This window comes from Serinus canaria, chromosome 2 (genome assembly GCF_022539315.1).
Source record: "Serinus canaria isolate serCan28SL12 chromosome 2, serCan2020, whole genome shotgun sequence".
Lineage (NCBI taxonomy): Eukaryota > Metazoa > Chordata > Aves > Passeriformes > Fringillidae > Serinus > Serinus canaria.
This window is the reverse complement of record NC_066315.1, coordinates 87,702,742-87,722,302: the sequence shown is the minus strand read 5'-3', so window position 1 is coordinate 87,722,302 and position 19,561 is coordinate 87,702,742. Positions and strand designations below refer to the sequence as shown.

Genomic DNA, 19,561 nt, shown 5'->3' with positions numbered 1-19,561 from the left:
TTGGAAAAAAATCATAATGTTGGAAAACCTGAACTGTTGGAATGTTGCTGCTGGTGGGTGAAAGAATGGAGTATATCTTCTTTCACTCTCGAAGGGTTTCTGCACTTTGCACCGGGGAGCGATGTAGCACGTCGGAGCGCTCTGCCTTCTTGGGCAGGAAGTAGGGAGGGGGTTGCACCTTGACTTAGCTTTTTTAATTAAAGGAGCCTTGACTGTTCTTAGGAAGGAGGGAATATAATCTTTAAAGAGACTACAGTAAACCAGAACAAGCTCATCTTTTTCCCGCCGCCCTCGGAGAAATCGCTGCTTCAGCGCTTTTCCCGCTGCCCTTGGCCGGGGGCAGGCGGGTTTTCCCGGGTTTTCCAGGCCGGGCGAACCCACCCCGCGGCCGCACTCAGCACCCACCGCAGCTCCAGCGGCCGCCGATTGGCGCGGCGGAGCCTCCGGGGCCGGGCGCTGCGGGTACCGTGACGCTCGTCCGGGGCGGTTCCGCCGCGCCTCCCGCCCCCGCGGTGCTCCCGGCCCCCGCCACCATGCATCGCTCACTCCGCGCCTGCCGCCGCCTCGGCCGTTCCGCCGGTCTCCTCCTCTCCTGCCCGCCGCCCCCGCTGCCTCCCGCCACCCCCGGCCGCTGGATCCCGGCGCCGCCCCGCGCCGCCATGGTGAGCCCGTGGTGGGGAGCGGGGAGCCGTGACCTCTAAGTGCCACCGCCGGCCGCCGCCGCCCTCGCTCCGCCCCCGCCCCGCGGGGAACGGGTAGCGGGCGGTGACAGCGGGAGCGGCCGCCGCCGGCTGCGTCGGGGCTTTAATCCTGTGTGTTGCTCCATCGGGAGCGCGCCGGCACCGGGGAAGCGTGTCTGCCATCCTCTGCCGGGCTTTTGCGGCCATTTCCCGCATCCTTCCGTCCGCCCGGCCCGGCTCGGCCCGGCCCCGCTGGGCAGCCGCTGCCGGCAGACCGGGATGTGCACGCGCAGCTCTCCCGTGGCGCTGCCCCGGGTGAGATTCACTCCTTGAGCACGGCCCTGAGCCGCGGCAGTGTGGCCGGGCCGGGCCGGCATCCTGCCGGGAAGGAGAGGTGATGGTGCGGGACCCGCTTCACAGAGCCGCCCTGTGCGGCAGCTGCTTCCACGGGAATTCTTGGCGCTTTCTTGAAGCTGCTGAGGTGCAGATAATAAAAAGCTGTATCCTCACAGGAATAGGAATATTCGTCACTGGAATAGCTTTGGGGCTGCCTGAAAACTAGGGAGCTTTCAGCTGAGAACTGCCCCGTACTTCTAGCGGGCATCATCAGGAAGATATTCCTGTATCAACTGATTGATTATCCGTCTCGGACGCGAGTGGGACTTGATTGTTGCAAGCGGTTCAGGATAGAAACAGAAACAGTATTTGGATACAGAAGTTCAACTCTCAGTTCTAACGCGTTGAATGTTGCGTGGAAGCCTTAGTCTCAGGTTTATCTTTGTGAGTTCACTCCTTAACACGAGGTAATGTAGACTGTGAGAAGAATTTCAGCGGAAGGTGGTGTGTTAAGGATCTTATCGATTCCTTAGTTTACTAAATTTACAAAATTACTAAATTAGTTAATAAATTTATCTAGAACAGCAATTTCCAATCTCTAATATTGATGAAGTTGTAAAAAGTAGTATTTAATAAAACAAGCTTTCCAGTGAGTGAAAAAACTTCACAGTGGGTGAAACTTAACTGTGTAAGAAAACTGGTGTATGTATATGTAACTCAAACCACTGACCTGCTGGATGGTTCCCTTTTTCTATTTTGCCATTTGTCATTGTCTGAGAAAAACATTGTAAATCATGGCCTTCATTCATTTGCTGAAAACTTGGTGTTTATGAGTCTGGTCTGCAATCTTACAAGAATGAGATGTGTTTTACTCTTTGAGGGTCAGAAATATGACTAGTCCTGTGTTTTTGTTGTCAGTTCCTGGAGTTTAAATAGCAGCACTACTTAAAACATCCATCAGAGGACTTGGAAGTCAAGCAGCTGTTGAATTCTTACAGGAAAAGTTCTGTATGTTATTATGTAAAAGAGGAACCACCAAAAGATGTACTAACCAATATTTAAATTAAAAAAAACAGCTGCCCAACAAACCCAAGCCATTACTTTTTGATGTTTGTAGAGATTTTCTCGGTAGCAAGAGCTGTTTTGAAACACATTGTGTATGTAGATACAACCAAATAGTCATCCTATTCTGGTATGTTTATTGTGTTGCCTTTACTTAGAGCTAAATTGCACAAGGTGTTGTAAATGGTATTGTCATAGTGGTCCTTTTGTAGCTGAACACTGTAAAATACTTAGGTTTGGGTTCTAAAGGGTAAATTTCAGAATTTGTGACTCAAATTATGTTACAAAAGAGAGACGATGCTTAAAAATGGAAACGTTGTTCATCTGCTAAAGGAGAGCAGTAAAACATAAATTGCACATGCTGATGGCCTCCAAAGACTGCTTTTGACATGCTAAAAATTGTGGTTCTTTGGATTGAAATACTTACATGCAAAAGTTGCTGCCTCCATAAATGAGAATGTGATTTTCCACAAGAAGCATTACTGCTGTGGTCCTGCTGCTTGAGCCTCTCTGGTGTGTTATGGTGCAATCAGTTCTGATCAGTTCCCTGCAACAAGGCAAAAGTACAGTTCTGTTTGCCTAACTGTAAGCTTTGGACTGTGCTTGGGTTCTAGGGATTTTGGAGGGCTGACCACACCCTCTCAGACCTTCTAAGTAAAAAAAAAAAAAAAAAAGTTTGGTAAATGTGATGAATAGTAATTGTGAGCAGAGCCTTGCTTGTAGCTAGGTTAGAAATTAGGTGAGCACAGGAGTTTGCTTTGGCTACTGGCAGAGTTTCCAAGTCTCCTTTTGGTTTCTCCTGAGGCCCAGGGATGATGGAGTTTGCCACTGATGCACCATTTTACAGCTGGTCCTCTGGTTCAGGGGGTGACTTCAGAAACCTCTTTACATACAGGAGCTGGGACCTTCAGCTCATAAAGCTGCTCAAGGGGTTGAATTCTGGCCGAGGAGTGAGGGAATCATGTTTGTTACAGTCACGCTCAGACAGTGCCTGCTGCAGGCTGAGAGTAATGCTGCAGCTCAGTTCCTTCAGTCTGCATGAAAAACATCACTTTGCTCTTTTGCCTAATGACACCTGTCACACTAGGAATCAGCAAATGATATTCTTCTTAAAGCACCTTGCCCTGTTAACTTCATTGGGATTTATGAGCGTGGAATTGGCTCGGAAAGTTGTGTTGTTTTTTTTTTAATAATGATTTCATTGTTGAAAGGTACTTGTACGAGGATGTACTGATCCTATTTATCTTTGTTTCGTCATTGTTGACATTGGAATTATGTAAGTTTGAGGAATCAGTTATGCAATTGCTAGCTTTTTTATCTAAAAGGTTACAGTGGTTTAACTTTTCATATTGTTTGAGGGTGAATACTTTCAGTTATTAAACCACTGATGATCTTGAGAGCTGGGCTTGGAGCTGAATGGCTTCTGCTTATCCAGCTCTGTGAAAGCTTTGCATTGTGTGCTTTCACAAGGTGTCCCAATGTCAAAAGCAGGGATTTTGAAGACATCAGTGATCCCCACCAATGGAATATTAATGTGCACACATGTCCAGTAAGACCCACAAGCATCCCAATTAAACGTTTTTGGTAGTGATATACTAAAGAAGCATTTACTGTATTCTGTTTCCTGTTAGCATGTAAATGAATGCTAAGTGGCTCAAGCAGGACAAGGAGGATTAAATAGCATAGGAATTACTTACTCTTCCATAGTAAGCTTTCTATTCTTGAGGAGTCCGTGCCTGGGAGAACATCGGCCAAAACACAAGATGTGGGGATAGCCATGTGAGAACTGCCCTTGTTGTGGGCTGGGCTGCAATTTCCTCCAGTTCACAACCACCCCCTCCTCTGAAGTACTCAAAGTGAGCAGGCCTGGAGTCTCTGGTATGTGGCTGATGGTACCTGATGGCAGAGTGTCTCCATCTGCCTGGGAATGACAGTAAAGAGGCTGGGACACTTCCCTCTCTCTGCTGCAGCTTGCCATCCATGGTGATGCAAACCTGGGCAGGCCGAAGGTCAGGGCTGCTGGAGAGGGTGTTCCGGCCAATACCCAGCTGTGCTTCTGTCCAACAGCACTGAGAGAGTGTTCTCTAACGTGTTCACTAAAGAAGGAGCAAGTAAAATGAACAAAGAAGAGAGAGGAACAGTCTGACTTCAGAAGTGGACTCCTAAGGAAGAGTAAGAAATATGTGAACATAGATGATGCTTTCCCCATTTTCTCACCCAAACTCTTTGTGTACTCAGCACTGCTGAGGCCACACCTCAAGTCCTGTGTCCAGTTCTGGGCCTCTCGATTCTGGAAGGACTTAGAGGTGCTGGAGTGAGTCCAGAGAAGGGCAGTGAAGCTGGTGAAGGGTGAGGAGCACAAGTCCTGTGAGGAGCAGCTGAGGGAGCTGGGGGTGTTTAACCTGGAGAAATGGTGTCTTGGGGGGACCTTATTACTCTGTACAACTCCTGAAAGGAGGCTGTAGCTAGGTGGGGATTGGCCTCATCTCCCAAGATGAGAGGAAGTGGCCTCAGGCTGCACCCCAGGGAAGGTTCATGTTGGATATCAGGAAGAACTTGTTCATGGAAGGGTGATCAGACATTGGTGCAGGCTGCCCAGGAAGTGGTGGAATCACCATCCCTGGAATTGTTTATGAAATAAATGGATGTGGCTCTTAGTGCTGTGGTTTAGTTGACAGGGGGATGTTTGGTCAGAGATTGGACTTAATGATCTTGGAGGACTTTTCCCACCTTAATGATTCTATGATTTTCACATCAGGGAGTTTCCTGACTCTGTGGTTTGTCTGTGTAATAGCCCAGTTTAGATCTGTCTTCTGAGGGTTTGTCTCATCTTCCCTGAAGTCTGGTGGACTTCTTGCATCCTTAGCATCAGCTGGCAAGGAGTGAGTCAGTCTGTGACTTGTGTGAAGAGCTGCTCCCTGTCCCTTGCTTTGAACCTGACTCCTACAAGCATGTTAGGGCTCCTGTGTCTTGTGTTGGAAGAGACAGTGAGCACTTAACACAGGTTATACATCAGTTTTCCTTCAGTCCCCAGGTTACCTTTTTTTTCTGAACAAAAAAGGCACTTGTCTTAAGAAAGCTGTTCCCTACCTTTTGTCAACTTTATTGCCTTTGAACTGTTTCCTATAATACATATTTTGGGGATGAAAGAACCAAATCTGCACAAAGACCTCAGTCTGCCAATGAATCGTGGTGGCACAGGAGTGTTTCTGTTTGTATCCTCTGCTTTTCTTGATAGTTCCTGGCATTTGATTTTCTTCTTTCACTGCACTGCAAGACTGACTTGTCTTTATTGATAAGAGGTTTGTTTCCCAAAGACTCATCCCTGAGGGTCGTGGTTATGTCAGGAACCCAGCATTGTAAATGTGTATTCCCTGCCTACAGGGCTAAGATTGTTTTACTCTATCCATGATAAAGAAATAAAAAAGACTTCTCTCCCTTCCTGAGGACTCTGAAAGAAGGTCATTTCCTCTCCTGGGAAAGGATGAATACCTTTCTCACAGAAAATTGGGACTTTGCTGACCAAGGTGTGGGAAGAGGAAGAGTAAACTGTTCTTGCTTTCTGTCAGTTCCATAATCTTTGTAGAGCTGTATATGAATGTGATCACATCATCACAAGTTACTGGGCTGTTCTACAAAGATTAAAAAATCATTGTCAGCTAAAATGAATTTAGCCGTGCCTGTGTTAGATAATAACAGATGCTAGGTGGATACATGACATAGAAATGTTACCATAGATAAATATTACATAAAATACACCTAGATATAATATATCCACCATACCTATAGGTGTAGTAGATATATATCAGGAGGGGTGATAATACAGAATACTTGAAAGACTGTAAAAGGGAAGAGAAAGAAGGAAAAAGGGGGACAGTGAGAGAGTGAGCAAAAAGGAAAAGGGGTGGTTTACTAAGAATAAGGGTATTGAGAGCAGAGACATGAAAGAGAAGCCTTTATTTAATTGTTGCATTAATAGTTGTGTTAAACTTATTTTTACCTATACCTTCTACTCTTTACAAATGTTAAAAATAATTTCTTATGTGTGTCCCTTTCACATTTAATCTTCCCATTGAGGTTGTTTGTTGTCACAAGTTTAGCTAAAATTATTAGTTCTGTAATTGTCGTTGTTAATGTATTTTACTGTTTGTTACTATGTCTCTGGGAGCTCCTTTATGAGTTGTCATAATTCTTCTATAAGTTATCCCATAAGTATTAAGTAATTTAATTTTAAGAATACTCTGGGGCCCTAACTTGAAGATTATTCCCTGTTTCAAAAAGAAATAAAAAACTGGGACTTGTGGAGTGCCCCCACCCCAGGAGGCGAGGATTCTACCCAGACAGACAGCATTGGGCGAGGGGCGTGATTTAAAGGAGATTTAAAGAAGATCCCGCCCCTCCACCCTGTGGGGTGTGCCCCCACAAGCCCGGGAAAAGACACCCCACCCCATTTTGTCAAATGAGGAATGGCCCAGAATGTTCTTCTTTCCCTGGACCCTCATTGGTTTAAATTCTGCTGCAGTGTTCCCGCCTTAGTTTTGCATTGGTTGTCTTCCTCGATCCACCCCTTTGGAATCCCCTGCTGCTTACTATTGGACCCGTCCCTAAACTCCACCCCTATAAAACCCATGACCCCACTCTCTCGTTTCTTGTCCTGGTCCCTGGCAAAATAGAGGGTCCTGAGTTTTGGTAAACAGAGAGACATCCTGTTACCTTCCTTTCCCTGTTGGTGGTCGGTGGCTGCCGGGGGTCTGAGCCTCGGGCCCGGGAGTTGTTGTGCCCTGGCAGCAGCAGGACGCAGCAATGGTACGTGGTTTGTGCTTGTGCCTTCTGGTGGGACACCTGCTCAAACCAGAACAATGTCTTGGCTTTCCAGATGTACTTAGAAACACCTGTGACTAGCCGCATGTCTTGGCTTTGGTTTTTTTTCCATCTTCTTTCTCTTGACTACCTGCTTTCAAGAAGAATATACTGATTGCCAGTTTTTGGATTTTTTTTTTTTCCTTCCCTCTAGTCTTCTCAAGAGGCTTTCAGGATAGAATATGATACCTTCGGGGAGCTGAAGGTCCCAAGTGACAAATACTATGGTGCTCAAACTGTAAGGTCTACAATGAACTTCAAGATTGGAGGTGTTTCAGAAAGGATGCCAGTAAGTAATTCAAATCTGTGTTCTCTTCTCTAGAGTATGTTTTGTATGTGGAAGTGAATACCTTCTAAATACCTTCTTCTTAGGCTTTTGCTGAAAGTGTGAACAACTTTGAATTTTAAATAACGGTAGAAGTTTTATGGCAATATATTATGTTGGTGGAAGTATTTCTTGTAGTGTTTAAATTAATTGAATATTGCTTTGAATAGTTTTATGGTGTTGTTTAATTTTTTAATAACCAGGATGAATAGAAATCTGTCTTTTGTCTTTACAAAGATGAAAAAGCAAACTGAGTACTTTGATGTAGCATTTATCTAGTTTGTTATTGAAGTAGTCTAGTATAGCAGGAGTTGATATAAACTTAATTTGTCACGTGTAGCTGTGCATAGGCCATTAATGTGCTCATACTTTGTCATATACTGACCCTCCATGTACTGAAATTTGTCAGTTTTCCCTCAAAAGGCTGTTTTAGAAATGGAACCAGTTCAATTCTAATGCACATAACTTTTGACACACAGAGCATACCTGGGCTTGCAAAAACAGCTGTGTGCTGCCCTCTGGGCTGCTTGGGTGAATGTTACTGTTAGTGGGAACATAATCCCAGATGAGCTGATTGCTCTCTGGTTTGGCTGATGGGCTGCTGGGTTTAAGATCAGCAGCAGTTTGGTTCAGATTTAGACATGCACTATAAATTGATGACGAGTCCTTTGGGAGAAAGAAATTGTGTGTTTAAACTTACCCTTGTGTCTCAGGTCCAGGTCATAAGGGCTTTTGGCATCTTGAAGAGAGCAGCTGCTGAAGTAAATCAAGACTATGGTCTGGACCCCAAGATTGCTAAAGCCATTGTACAGGCAGCAAATGAGGTAGGAACGAGCTGTTCAAAATACTGCAACTGTCACTGTGTTTTTGTTAAGCTTTTCACAGCAGGGTGGGGGATTGCATTTCTCAGATTGTTAGAGGAAAGCATTTCCTGTTAGTAGATGTTGTTCTCCACAGATCATTTACTTAATAAGGTATTTCACTATTCTCTTTCTTGCATGTAAAGAAATGATAGAATGTTCCAGTACATGTTGATAAATGCCACCCAAGTGCAGAACTGTGAGTGACAATTACTTGAGGTGTGATACCAGGTGTTTTGCTTTGACTAAAGCAACAGATTGGTTTTTCTAGAAGCATTTTTACAGAGTTTTCTGGTCCTGACTAGCTTAGATATATTTCAGTGGTGGCAGAAGCTGTATCTTCTTCCTACCAGCTGTAGCACCTTAAGTCCTAAGACCCAATAGCTTTGGAGAACTCCAGAATATATCCATGCTCTTCTTCTGGTTTCTGGGGTTCCCCTAGTTAAAGGTGCATTAGAAGATTTGGTGGATTAAGTCTCCTTAGTTTAGATTCATAAATTCTGAAAGTTGCTTTTGGCTTTCTTTATTTTGTTATAAAAACACCCCTGCTATGATACCCTTTCCCTCACCTCCAAAATAATTTTCTAATACAACTTATATAAAAAGAGGAATCAAGCTATTCTTGTAGGTGGGAACATTGCCCCTGTATAAGATGGGAAATACAGAAGATCCTTTCTTGAACAGCATGATTCCAGGAGGACTGATGTATCCTGGTAATCTGATTGTCTAGCCTCAGAGTTGTGACAGCAGTTCCTTTTTCTGCGTCTAATATGTGTGGGGAGATACTTCTGAGCACAGGTTTTGATACTATTACAAACAATGTTCAGAAAACTCTCTGAATGTGTCTAAGATTCAACAGGCTCCAAAAAATGTTGATCAAACACGAGAATGCCTTACAGGGAGGAGGTGTTTGAGACTGACAGCTGTCTGCTGGCTAGAACATGAAGTCAAATTCTGTATATCTCTGGATTTCACAATTCAGTCTTCAAAAAGCTTAGCAAGTGGTTTTTTTTCTCTTTTAATATCTGGTATTACATAAAAACATCTTAATTATTCTAATGTAAATTCATTAATTGCTGTATATAAATTTAAAAATACAATGGAAAACATAGTTGGGGTTGTTTTTTTTTTTTTTTTTTTTTTTTTTCTAGTGGAACAATTTTTTCTGTTTTTTCCATTATAGGTAGCTGAAGGAAAATTAAATGATCACTTCCCTTTGGTCGTGTGGCAGACTGGGTCTGGAACTCAAACCAATATGAATGTCAATGAAGTCATCAGCAACAGAGCTATTGAGATAATGGGAGGGACACTGGGAAGCAAAAAGCCAGTGCATCCAAATGATCATGTTAACAAAAGCCAGGTTGTTAGACTTCTTTTATACTGCTTTTAACTTCAAAAGTTTTGTGTCTTTGAATTGTGAATTTTGAGCTTTCTTGTATCCACAGTTAGGTTAAAAAATGTTTTGTGGACAACTTTGCTAACAATTTTCTGCTTTTTCAGTTCAAATGAACTGTAAGATGTTTTTCAGTGACAGTATGAGCTTTTCAGATTAAAAACTTTGAATTAATTCATGATTGATAAATTCATACATAATGTATTAGACAGTGGTGGCCTTGTGACAGCCACTGCTACAGTCTTAAAGATGTTAAATATAGGTTCAATTTCTAAAAGTTGGATCATGGTAGGCATTGTATTATGCTTGTCTCTTCACCTACTTTGAAGGAAAGATTAAGCCACTGACTTAGTTGTTTCCCTTCCTGATCCTTTGTGCTTACTCAGTATTCTGTGAACTATGGATTTAACATTATCAAAGCAACACATGTATTTTAAAGTCACCTACTACTCCTTCAAAATCATCTGTCCATTTGTTAGCCATCTCTCATAACTACCATAGCAATTCTTTTTTGTCCCAGGGTTGTTATGAACAGTCTATTCAATTTAACTTCCTGTGGGTGTAGTCATAAAAAGTTGATTTATCAAGAAGGAACTGACTTTGTGGAACACTCCTAAGTTGCTTACTCGTAGTTTAGTTACTAGTAGTTTATGAGGTAAAGAGAATAAAGCCACTCATGTGCATCTTACAGCAGCAATGGTGAGAAAAGCTTGTAAATTAACATTCTTCATTTTTTTTCCCACAGAGTTCAAATGACACTTTCCCCACAGCAATGCATATTGCTGCTGCCCAGGAGGTTAATGAGGTCTTGTTACCTGGACTAAAGAAGCTACAAAATGCACTAGAAGGGAAATCCAAAGAGTTTTCCCAAATCATAAAAATAGGGCGCACTCATACACAAGATGCTGTTCCACTTACACTTGGGCAGGTAAAAAAAAAAAAATTAAAAATTATGCCTTTCTTTGGAAAATTCAAACTTTAGTCAAACTTAAGAACGCCTAAATTAAATTGATAGTTTGGAATAAAATACAGGAAAATGGCTGAATCTCAGCCTGAGTATTTTCAGTCTGTAGTGGAGTTTGCTGGATATGCTGTACTGTAATACATGCATTATAATTTTTATTAGTTTTTTTTCCCCCATGTGTATTTTGTTTCTAACAGTAATAAAATATAAATTATTTTTAAATGATGTTTCCTTACCAGATAGCACAGCACAGTTTTTCTGTTACATTGCGGGGAAGAGGTAGTTGTTGTCTGTAATCTGTAAATTTATGTAAGTTATGTTTTGCCAACATACAAAACTACTAAATATTGTGAATGAAAAATTTCAGTACATAATCTTGTGTGTATAAATGTGTGTGTGTGTGTATATATATATATATATATATATAAAAAAGATGGCAAGTTTTATCATATTGTCAGGAATGGCTTATATTTCAGTAATTTAGTAATGAATTAAACTGAATTAATAGAACAGCAGGTAGAATTTATGGACTTTTTCCAAGAATGCGCAGGTGGGGTTTTTACTAACTAAAATAAGTGAGCAAAGTCCAAGATCCATTTCTCTATTTGTTCTTTGAGAGCATTAATATAATCTTGGAGCTGATTTACTATGGAATCAGATCCTGCTAAGTACTCAACTAAGATAAAAAGCGAGAGAAAGATGCATCATGTATAATTCTATGTATTATGTCTTTGTATATTAAGATTGGTTTAATGTATAATTTTTTTATAGCATGAGAGCAGTCCTTTAATGGGTGTATACTTCCCCTCTTAATGAAAATATGCTTAGATTTAGCATTTGTGTTAACTTCAGTGCCTTCAGGTTTTAAAGGAATTAGTTAAATCATGTTAAAAACTTGAATAATCTGGATGCTTATTCTTGCTTGATGTCTTTGTTCCTTAAACTTGTCCTCCTTTCTTTCAAAGGAATTCAGTGGCTATGTGCAGCAAATCAAATACGGTGTGGCCAGGATTGAATCCAGCATGCCAAGGGTGTATCAGCTGGCAGCTGGCGGGACTGCAGTCGGCACAGGATTGAACACAAGGGTTGGCTTTGCTGAGAAAGTTGCTGCTAAAGTGGCAGAACTGACAGGTGAGAAATGATATGTGGGAGTGAGTTATCAGTAAAGCAGTGTATGTGACAGGCAGTCAAATTCAAACTTAAATCTGTCCAGTTTCCATACTTCTCATAAGCTTAAACTGTATTTATATTTTAATGTGAAGCTTTTGTTAATGCCATGTGTTTTATGCCTTCTACTTTGCATTTTTTGTGCAATTTATTTTTAAAAGTATACTCAGTGCATTGAAAGTGATTGAAATGATGGTGTTTATCCAAGCAAGGCTCTTTGGATATGGATACAGTTTCAGACTTCTATTATTAGCCCAACTATAATGCTTCTGTCTTGATCTTTGCTCCTCTGGCTCTCTTAATTTGCAGCAACCTGGCACAGAGGAAGGAAAAAAATGCTTCCAAAGCCACTCTGTTTTTTTCATCTGAAAGAGTAAAAGATAACTGTCTGATTTTTTTTTTTAATCCTGTCTTTATAGATCTTAAAACTTAATTTACAGTGTAGTTGAGTTTTCTGATCTGTAAACCAGATCTTTTGTGTCACAGTATCAGTTTTCAAAATGCTCCCCCAACAAATGTGTACATCTGTCATTTACATTTGCTGTAAAATCTAAAATTGTTTAGTCACAGTGTTTTTCTTTAAATGGATTTGTTATTCACTGTTTTTCAGAGGGTCAAGACTGTCTTGTACCCTGAAAGAGGAGTAACTTGCTGTAAACAACAGCTGCCAGGAGCAGTACAGGGCATGTTTTGGTGCTGTTAGGAAGCTCTCCCGTGTCAGTGGATGTTTTGGATCCTGTATGGGCAAATTGTATGAGTAGGGCAGACTCCTGAAGTCCCTTATGCTCATATAGAGGGTGGTTATTGGCAAAAACAAAAGGAGAAGTTTGGATAGACCTCTCTAACAGAAGGCAGCTGTGCAGTTCATAAGTCTATGCAAATTGGGTGGGATTTGGTGTTTGTCAGGAAGTGCAAAACACTGGAAGTTACAGGAATCATGCCACTCTCCTTCGAACTGGTGCTGAAAGCTCAGATGAGTTGTTCTGGGGGGCAGAAATCCAGCCCAACAGTCAGTCCTTAGTGATGTCTGTAATTTTTTTACAGTCCCATTTTGCTGGGACTGCCCCTTCAGGGCAAAGTCCTGAAGGAATGTTTTTAATCATGGAACCTAGGCTTACATCTCAGGCATTTAATGAACATAACAGAGCTGTTCCTTCCATTGCTCCTGTGTTCTTGCTGTTGGCAGGCATCCTCCTAAGTCTGATCCAGCTTTCCCATGTTCTGGCGGGTTTATTGTTCCCTTCCATTGTGATTACTTCTTACTTACCCTAATGCCTTCACTATGCTGCAGAAACATCTATTTTTATAACTGAAAGCATGAGAGCAATTAACAGTCTAAAGTATCTAACATGATTTAATGGAAGAAAGCCTAAGTTGGGCTAACTTTTGAAAGATGATTGACATTCACAAAACACTGTCGGGCAGAAGCAGTGCTTAGAATGCAACACATTATGAAGGGTTGAAATTTGTACCTTTGTTGTAGGTGGATGCTCAAATTTTATACTCTTTTATATTTTAGTCACTTTCATGATGTCTTTTTGTATTTAACTTACTTGAAGAAATATGTTTGTGAAGAAAGCTCTGGAGGAAAGAGATGATATTACAGGGTTATTTTTAATAACCCTGTTAATTTTTAGTTCTCGATTAAGCTGTGTTTGATTGTCTGCGAGGAAGTGCTTCACTGGTTTAATGTTTACACCCTCTCTCTCCCTGTAGGCTTGCCTTTTGTCACTGCTCCAAATAAGTTTGAAGCTCTTGCAGCTCACGATGCTTTGGTGGAGCTCAGTGGAGCCATGAACACAGTGGCGTGCAGTCTGATGAAAATAGCCAATGACATTCGCTTCCTGGGCTCTGGGCCACGCTCTGGGCTGGGAGAGCTCATCCTGCCTGAAAATGAACCAGGGAGCAGCATCATGCCAGGTATACAGAATACATGTAGAGAAAAATGACCTGGGGTTTTTTTTTTGACCACTGTCTTTTAACAGGCGTTTACCAAACACTGTCACAAATGTCAGTAAGTGTGATTCTCTCAGGTCTTATCTGAGAGAATTACAGACTTACTGACATTTGTGAGAATCACTGCCCTATTTTACCAAAACCTCTGTTCATAAAAGTGCTGGCACAGCTGTGGGTTAGCTAGGGTATGGGGGAGTGTAGTATCTGTAAGAATATGGCTTTATTAACACAAATGTACTTCTCAAAGCTTCCTTCTAGAATTGCAAGTTCCCTACAATTTTTAGGTAAAGGCTTTTCTGAAATCTTTAATCTGTGAATTGTAGCAGTACTGTTGTGTAATTTGACTTTGGTCTCTACTTCCTGGTATGATTAGTGTTATGCGCTCATATTTTCCTTTCTGCAATGATCTCATTGTATGGGAGGGTAAGGAAGAAAGGAATAATACTAGTAATCATTCCTTTCTTTTCCTAAAAAAGTATGTACATAGGAATATTATATATCCAAAACATATATTGTATATCTAAGTTGTTCCTCCTGTATCATAAACTATAAAAGAAGTAGGTTATGAACATATCTGGCTCTAAAAAAGTAAACAATGAATGTTCTTATTAGGATTATGTCTAAAAATTTAAAAACCATAAAACAGACTCAATTGGAGGCCACTCTAACTTGGTGTGTTTGTTTGTTTTGGAAGGGGGTTGTTTTTTTGGGTTTTTCTGCTTTGCTTTTTTCCTGACAGAGTGTACTAACTTTATCACAAAGTAATTCTAACACATCAGTAGTACTTTCCTTGAGCTGAGTAGGATTTGGTAGGGGTCTCCCAGAAATGCCAACTTGCACATGTAAAGACAGGTGATAATCTCTTGACTATTAAGAGCTGTGGTAATGAACAGCTCTTTAGCTCGTGCACATGTTGAGCTCATCCTCCAGCTCTGAGTCTTGGGAGACTGCTGAAGCAGCCATAGCTCTTTTACAAATCCTCACTGAAAATACTGGAATAGTAAATTCAATTTAATATCATTTGTAGAAGTAACCTTATTTTCTGTGGTGCGCAGATACAGATGAGTAAGACAAGTTACCTTTTACAAAATGTTTTCTATTGAATGTGATTTATTAAAAGGCTGCTGGCTGGTTGGTTGGTTTTTTCCCCGTCCTTCTCCTTTGGTAACCTTTTTCTCTCCCTTTCACAACCAGGAAAAGTGAACCCTACCCAGTGTGAAGCTGTGACCATGGTGGCAGCCCAAGTTATGGGAAATCATGTTGCCGTTACTGTAGGAGGAAGCAATGGACACTTTGAACTGAATGTCTTTAAGCCCATGATGGTAAGTTCATAAAGTTTTACATATCTAGGACGTTTTAAGTAATTGTACAGTCAGATAGCTTACAGACAGAAAAAACCCTCAGTGAACACTTGAACACTGCCAAGGTTGGAGCATCTGCAGCATCCCTCAGATACTGTTCCAGTATCTCACCACCCTCACAGTAAAGAATTTCTACCTGATATTGAGCCTAAATTTCCCCTCTTCCAGTCTGTACCCACTGCTCCTTGTGCTATCACTACAGGTCCTGACAATGAGTCCCTCTGCCTTCCCTGTAGGCCCCCTTCAGATACTGGAAGGAAAATAGCCTGTTAAAATAGATTGAAATTGCAGGGAGGGCACTGGTTATGAACAAAGGTGCCAGAATGTACAACTGGTAATGTCTGAATTAAATAATTGGTATTTCTTTCTTTGTCTTGTTAGATTAAAAACGTTTTAAACTCTGCAAGACTTCTAGGAGATGTGTGTGTTTCTTTCACTGACAACTGTGTAGTTGGAATCCAAGCCAATACGGATAGGATCAACAAATTGATGAATGAATCTCTGATGTTGGTAACAGCACTGAACCCACATATAGGTAGGTTTAAGGCTCAAAAGTGTCTCAGAACATACCAAAATATTTTGTGGTAACATTATTTTGTATGCTTCATTTGTGTTGTCACAATGTTTGTAAGGCCAAGTCAGGTCAAAAGTTAACTTATTCAGCATCACTAGCTGCTGTTGTAAAAACTGTTCTCCCCGCAGTGGCTATGCCAGGGTGTTAGAAAAATAACTGATTAGAGTCAAATGGAGATTGGAAGAATTTATGTACCTGTTTTCCTAAATTATCATTATTAGAGGTTGAATGAAAGATTACAATATGAGGTTTTTTTAAATGAGAAGTTCCCATAAGTCTTTGATCTAAATTAATTAAGACAAGAATAATAAGATCTACTTTCAGTTCAGGTAAGGAGTAAAGATTTGGTGTGCATTTCCTGCAAATTGAGTTAAGCAGTAATAGTAATACCTAGCAAATAATTTTTCAAAGGCCGTATCCAACTTTTCTCTCACATCTGATGAATCATCTAAAATTTCAAATGGATAACTTGTTGGTTTTGTTTTGTAACAGGATATGATAAAGCAGCCAAGATTGCCAAAACAGCACACAAAGAAGGGACGACGTTGAAAGAAGCTGCTATAAAGCTGGGGTTCCTTACGTCAGACCAGTTTGATCAGTGGGTGAAGCCTAAAGACATGTTAGGTCCTCAGTAACTTCTGTAAAAAAAAAAGTGTTCTTAATATAAAAAATAAATAAAACAAATATGATATAATATAATCCATTAGTTGGAAAAGTCCTCTGAGATGACTGAGCCCAACCTGTGACTGAACACCAGTGTGTCAACTAGACCATGGCACTGAATGCCACATCCCATCTTTCCTTAAACATCTCCATGGACAGTGACTGAAGTGATGCCTAAAGAGGCTCACCTGGAAGAGAGGCTAGACAGAGCTAAGAAGGAATAAAGTAGGTAATTATTAAAAGACCTTCAAAGGATACACCTTGGGCAGTACAAGAGCGTGGCTGCGGCTCTACCAAGATAAACCCGAGATGGACGCAAGAGGGATGACTGATCATGAGTTTTCACACTTTTATAAGTTTAGGTCCATTTACAGATTGGGGTCAATTGTCCAATTACATCTCCAGGTTATGAAGTCCCAACCCCGCCGATTGCTCTCCTCAATTTGCTGTTTATACTTTTTGGGCCTGAAGCTGCAGTGGTGTTCTTGGGCTGGAAAAGGATTGTTTTGTTTAACTAAGCTGTAAAGAGAACTTATTAACACACTTTATATGAAGTTGAGAATTACATGCTTAGGCAGTACAGCATCTGAAAAATATGAAAGCTAAAACTTAAGGCATCACTACCACCTCCCTGGGTGGTCCATTCCCCTGTTTAAGCACCCTTTCTGTGACGATATCATTTTAATGTCCAGCCTAAACCTCCCCTGGGGCACGTCTAGACTCTGTCCTTTTATCCTGTCACTTCTTACCTGGGAGAAAAGCCCAAGCCCCACCTGGCTACACCTTCCTTTCAAGGCACTTGGAGAGAGCGATAAAGCTCTCTCCTGAGCCTCCTTTTTGCCAGGCTCAACACCCCCAGCTCCCTCAGCACCTCGTGGGATCTGTACTCCAGACCCTTCATCAGCTCTGTTGCCTTTCTGTGGGCTTGCTCCAGCACCTCCATGTCATTCCTGATTTGAGCGCCTCCGAACTGGACACAGCACTCGAGGTGTGGCCTCAGCAGGGCCGAGTACAGGGGGACAATCCCTGCCCTTACCCTGCTGGCTCCGCTATTCCCGATTCACAGCGCGGTTTTGGTACACTTTGTATGTTTTCCTGGCGTTCTTGACTGATCAGCTGCACTGACGTTAAGGGGGTGATCCTACCCTGCCAGCAGGCGCTGCAGGCCCAGCAGCTGCTGAGGGGCTGTGTTGAGGGAGGACAGCGTGCCCCTGACGGGGCTGCTGAGACTCCATGCGGCCCAGGGCCGCTGATCCCGCTGCCAGCCAGCGCGGCTCTCAGCTCGGCGCTGCGCTGCCGGGACGGCGCTTCCTGCTTCCCGCGGCCCTTCCTCCGCGGGGCGGAGCCGGCCGTGGGGTTCCGGGTCGGCCGGGAGCGCCGCCGCCGCCGCTGTCGCCGGGGCCGGGAGCGACTCCGAGGCACCGCCGCCATGAACCGCTTCTTCGGCAAGGCGAAGCCGAAGGAGCCCCCGCCCAGCCTCACCGACTGCATCGGGAAGGTGAGCGCCCGCCCCGGGGCGGCCGGGCCCGCTGAGCGCTGCGCGGCCCGGCCGCCGCCTCGGCAGCGGTGGCCCAAGGGACAGCAGCGGTGTGTAGGTGTGTGTGAGTGTGTGTGGGGACACTGCCCTGCGTGGGCACAGCGTGTGTGTCCGTGGGTGGGTATGTATATCATAGAGCCCCGGAATGGCTTGGGTTAGAGGGGGTCTTCAAGATCACGCAGCTCCAACCCCCCTGCCGTGGGCAGGGACACCTGCCACTAGAGCAGCTTACTCAGAGCCACACCCGGCCTGGCCCTGATGTGCGGGCATACACGGAGTGTTTCGGAGAGCGTGTTGGGGTGTCCGCACACCTACACAGGGATGTACCTTTGTATGCACCTCCGTACACCCACACCTGCGTTTGTGTCCTGTGCCTGGGAGCTCTTCCCATAAACGTGTAAATCCCATAAATGAGCTCTCACTGTGTACACAGCGAGCCTGTGGAAGGCATGGCTCTCCTCACATCCTCGTGGATGTTCTCAGCATTTCCAGCTGAGGACTTCTCCGGTTGCACTAGCTAACTCCTGCCGTGACAAGTTGTAGCTAGGCAGGGGCAGGAGCAAGAAGATCAGTCTCCCTGTCCAATACAGAGGAGTGTTGTGTCTCTTTGGGGTGAGGAGGGTTGCTGTAGGGATGCCAAAGGTGTGTGCAGATAGACAGATGAGCAAGCTCAGACCAAGTAAGAAATGCTCAGGAAACACGTGGCAAAGCATTTTACAACTGTTGTGTTGGCCTGCCTGCAAAGAGGGTTAAGAAAACCTGTTAAGATTTATGGTAATTTCATAGTCTTTTCTTTTACTTTAAAGTTTATGAAGAAAACTGTAGCATGGTTTTGCAGCCCGTTTTGTTGTAAGCTAATTTTACGAAATGAAGAATGAAAATAGAGTTTCTTGTGTATTTCTGTCAGTAAATGTTGTGTGACTAAGCTTTGTCATTGGAACCTGACAACAAACAGTTTCCATGGAAAAATCACAGTTTTCCTCTCAGAGGATTTGTTTTGCTGCCCAGTGGAGAGACTCTGTAAATGAATTACCTAATATTTGTCAGTGCTACCTACACATCAGTGTCTTGTGTATGCCACTGGCTGGTATGGGGAAAGAGAAGTGCTCATAATGTTTGTCCTGGTAGTTTATCTTACTGACAAAAATCTGTATTGTCTTCTAGCAGTATTAAGCCCAAACATGACTCTAAATATATTTCGTTAGAACAGTGAATAAAACATCTGATTGAAAATCAGGATTCATTTTCCCATTGTTGCCAGTAAGTAACATGACTCTAAATATATTTCGTTAGAACAGTGAATAAAACATCTGATTGAAAATCAGGATTCATTTTCCCATTGTTGCCAGTAAGTAACAGTATATTTGGTGGATGACTTGATCTCCAAAATCCATCTGAGATACAAAGTGCTTAAATTTGCTATTTTGGCAATATAAGTGGAAGAGCAGGAAGCCTTGTTTCCTTCACAACAGCTGAGACTTATTAGTCTGTTAAATTTTTCATGCTGCCAGTTCCAAGTTAAAATTCATTTTCTAATGGGCAGGTAAATCAAAAGAAAATTTAGATAGGTCAGCAGTTTGTCTTCTGCTAAGAGCTTGTTCAATCCTAGAGGAGTTGGAATATAAAAGTGTAATTTAAACAGATGTTTTGATTGGCAACACCAGGGATTTTTTTTTCTAAAAAATCCTGCTGAACTCAGTTTTGATCCTCTTCTAGTTGTTTGTAATTGCACTGTCTGAAAGTTTGACTATGCAAGACAGCAGATTAAGTGAAAAGAAGAATTTTGGATTTATTTTATCCATGTGATGATTTTGGCAACCAGT

At 42.5% G+C, this 19,561-nt stretch overlaps 2 protein-coding genes across 7 annotated transcripts in view; both read left to right on the top strand.

Annotated features, from left to right (window-relative positions):
• The first annotated feature begins 506 nt into the window (after window positions 1-506).
• On the top strand, window positions 507-16,237 carry FH (fumarate hydratase). 3 transcript variants are annotated; one of them, XM_030230705.2, is made up of 10 exons: window positions 507-662; window positions 7,093-7,227; window positions 7,977-8,087; window positions 9,307-9,483; window positions 10,262-10,444; window positions 11,446-11,611; window positions 13,364-13,567; window positions 14,798-14,925; window positions 15,346-15,499; window positions 16,031-16,237. In XM_030230705.2, exons 1-10 carry the CDS (start codon window positions 534-536, stop codon window positions 16,171-16,173), a joined length of 1,530 nt encoding a protein of 509 aa, XP_030086565.2. In that variant the 5' UTR covers window positions 507-533; the 3' UTR covers window positions 16,174-16,237. The 3 variants fall into 3 exon arrangements, with proteins under 3 accessions (XP_030086565.2, XP_030086575.1, XP_018763260.1); XM_030230715.2 differs by lacking the exon at window positions 507-662 and adding an exon at window positions 4,151-4,250; XM_018907715.2 differs by lacking the exon at window positions 507-662 and adding an exon at window positions 6,721-6,884.
• A 1,313-nt stretch (window positions 16,238-17,550) lies between these two features.
• The window catches only part of CHMP5 (charged multivesicular body protein 5), a 905,521-nt gene continuing 903,510 nt past the window's right edge, over window positions 17,551-19,561 (top strand). For all 4 annotated transcript variants that reach the window (XM_050971840.1, XM_050971842.1, XM_050971841.1 and 1 more), the window contains exon 1: window positions 17,551-17,699. In XM_050971840.1, coding sequence (XP_050827797.1) covers window positions 17,631-17,699 — 69 coding nt within the window. In that variant the 5' untranslated portion in view covers window positions 17,551-17,630. The remainder of the gene's footprint in view (window positions 17,700-19,561) is intronic.

Excerpts from the sequence above, each read along its gene's own strand:
- FH (XM_030230705.2), top strand. The coding sequence starts at position 534 with ATGCATCGCTCACTCCGCGCCTGCCGCCGCCTCGGCCGTTCCGCCGGT. Across the intron at positions 10,445-11,445 it reads TTCCACTTACACTTGGGCAG|GAATTCAGTGGCTATGTGCA; the intron begins GTAAAAAAAAAA and ends TTTCTTTCAAAG. Across the intron at positions 15,500-16,030 it reads AGCACTGAACCCACATATAG|GATATGATAAAGCAGCCAAG; the intron begins GTAGGTTTAAGG and ends GTTTTGTAACAG.